Source organism: Hevea brasiliensis, chromosome 3, assembly GCF_030052815.1.
Source record: "Hevea brasiliensis isolate MT/VB/25A 57/8 chromosome 3, ASM3005281v1, whole genome shotgun sequence".
In the NCBI taxonomy this organism is placed as follows: Eukaryota; Viridiplantae; Streptophyta; class Magnoliopsida; order Malpighiales; family Euphorbiaceae; genus Hevea; species Hevea brasiliensis.
Genome location: NC_079495.1, coordinates 4,362,787 through 4,365,046, shown reverse-complemented (window position 1 = coordinate 4,365,046; position 2,260 = coordinate 4,362,787). Strand labels below are relative to the sequence as shown.

General features: G+C 36.4%; 1 protein-coding gene across 1 annotated transcript; it reads right to left on the bottom strand.

Annotated features, from left to right (window-relative positions):
* Positions 1-530: 530 nt before the first annotated feature.
* Positions 531-1,954, bottom strand: LOC110648570 (NAC domain-containing protein 90-like). Its single transcript, XM_021802852.2, has 3 exons — positions 1,787-1,954; positions 1,183-1,475; positions 531-836 (listed from the first exon to the last, which is right to left on the bottom strand). Exons 1-3 carry the CDS (start codon positions 1,950-1,952, stop codon positions 531-533), a joined length of 765 nt encoding a protein of 254 aa, XP_021658544.2. The 5' UTR covers positions 1,953-1,954.
* Positions 1,955-2,260: the final 306 nt, after the last annotated feature.

The window sequence follows — 2,260 nt, the reverse complement described above, 5'->3', positions numbered from 1 at the left end:
GAGCATTATTCCACCCTTTTCACAAACCAGAATAGAGACATAGTTTTGTTTCACAATATAGAATGCGCAGACACCTAATAATCATCCACCGTCCACCTCCAAGCAACCCAGATTGAAGCTTCGTCCGCTGCAAAATGGAAACCTCTACCACTAGTGCCAAGGCAGAGTTAAATCCATATTGAAGCTCCTCTGTCATTAATGGAGATCAAGAGTAGATCTAGATATAGAGATGGGCAAAAAATATTAATAAAGACCTAGGAACAATCAATGAAAAAAGAAACAAAAAAAAAGCCAAATTTAGCCATAAAATGCATCAAATAGCCAATATCCTTTACCCTAATTGATCAGTTACATAATGATCCAATTCAACCAACCCCCTTAACAATACTAAGACGGAAGTTGATCATTATACGTGAGAAAGTTCTCACACTTTTGCTAAACTAGAAGTGTTTTCCATAACTATGTAAATATATAGAACACAAGAAGAGATTCAATTCTACAACTGTGAATTCAAATCTCTGATTACAGCTCTATATATGCATCTGATCTTCAACAAAATGATACCAATTATATAAGTCCTCCCAATCCCACAGTGGTTCATTGTCCGTAGCCAGTGTCATTTGAGAGGGAGGGCCATGTTCTTGTGAAAATGAACCCTCACTTGTACCTCTTTTGTCCACCATTAATTCTGGGTTTTGCTGACTTGTGCTTGCTTCATTGCTGCTAACTTGTCCAACACTTGGTTCACCTATCTGCGCTCCAGTTGGCCTTCTATCAAATGTTCTCCGGCATTTTGAAGTCTTGTACACACGGCACAGACAAAATTCTTGCCTTAGCTGCAAATAAATTGTAATTAAAATTCTTTGTGCATAGAACTTGGTGGAGAATTAGTCCTAGTTTTATGCTTGAAGGGCATTTAGAATTTATTATTTTTTTTGTGGTAGAATATATGCCAGAGTTAAAAATTGTCCTAGGGTTTGGTTTCACTCCAAAATTACTAAAACAAAGTTTCTTAATTGCAGCGTCATCCAGATCCTAATTGTTTGATTGTGGTCACTGAGATTACTTGTAAATAGCCATAAGAAAGTTATGATCAAAAAGAAAAATCATGCAATAGCAAAAACCTAATTTAGCAAGAATCGAAGATGAGAAAAGAAAGTAAAACTGTATTAGAGTTCACACCATCGCATTAGGACCAGTTGAAGAGGATGCTTCTTGTATGGCTTTATATTCATTCATTTTCCATTCAGTCTTTCGTCCATTTGGAATTCTTCCGGTATAGAAAACCATGGTCCTTTTCATGCCAATGCACCGATTGTTAGAAGAAGAGTAGACATAACCAGGTGAACCAGTAGATTTCCAATATCCAGTGACAGTGAGTCGGTTTGGCCTCCCTCCTTGGGCTTCCCTCTTTTGTCTCGGAATGAAGAAAAACCACTGTTCAGGGTCTTTACGACATAATTCTCCGGATAATTCTGTACCAAACAAAAACAAAGCTAGATTATTTCTGTAATATTCTATCATTCTGCAAGGAAAAGTGTAAATTTTTCATGATGAAATTCAAGCTTTGGGCAGAAAAGAAAAAAATTAACTGAGTCAAAAAAGAAAGAAAGAAAGCTCAACTATATACTAGATTTGAAATCAAAGTATAATAGTAGAACAGCATGACATGATCAGGATGTTGAAAATACCCAGTTAAGTATTATATATAAAGCATTACATTAAGAAACCAGAAAAGAAGTGATGAAAACAGAAGAGAAAACTTGGCATGGAGAAGATAATTTACGTGGGAGATCCCATGGATTGAAGTCATATATATCAAGAACAGGTATAACACGATCAATAGCCTGGTTCAGGTTTTCTCTCTTCCCTTCTAACTTGTTATGCAGATAAAAGGAGATCAACTCTTCTTCCGTAGGGTAAAAACGAAACCCAGGTGCTAAATCCTCCATAGCTTAATCTTTCTAATTGTACAGGTAACAAATTCACTCTGCTCTTGGATTCAGTTATTCAATTCCACTACTATATATAGGAAGCTAAAGCCTGTAGAGAGATTGTTTATCCAACTAAAGAAACATGGGAGTGCTAGAGAAAAGTGACAGAGAGAGAGAGAGAGAAAGAGGCGAAGCACACAATAGCGAGGTTGCCTGGAAACTTTCACGCTCTAATGCTACAGATTTTCTTTCTTTTGCTTATCCTTCTGAATTCAGTCCAGTATTTGTCTTCCGTATATAGTAACGGTATTTTCAAGTTTAATAAG

Bases quoted from the DNA above. Each gene is read 5' to 3' on its own strand.
- LOC110648570 (XM_021802852.2), bottom strand. From the start codon at position 1,952: ATGGAGGATTTAGCACCTGGGTTTCGTTTTTACCCTACGGAAGAAGAG. The intron at 1,476-1,786 runs GTAAATTATCTT...TGTTTGGTACAG, and splicing joins CAATCCATGGGATCTCCCAC to AATTATCCGGAGAATTATGT. The intron at 837-1,182 runs GTGTGAACTCTA...ATTTATTTGCAG, and splicing joins CAACTGGTCCTAATGCGATG to CTAAGGCAAGAATTTTGTCT.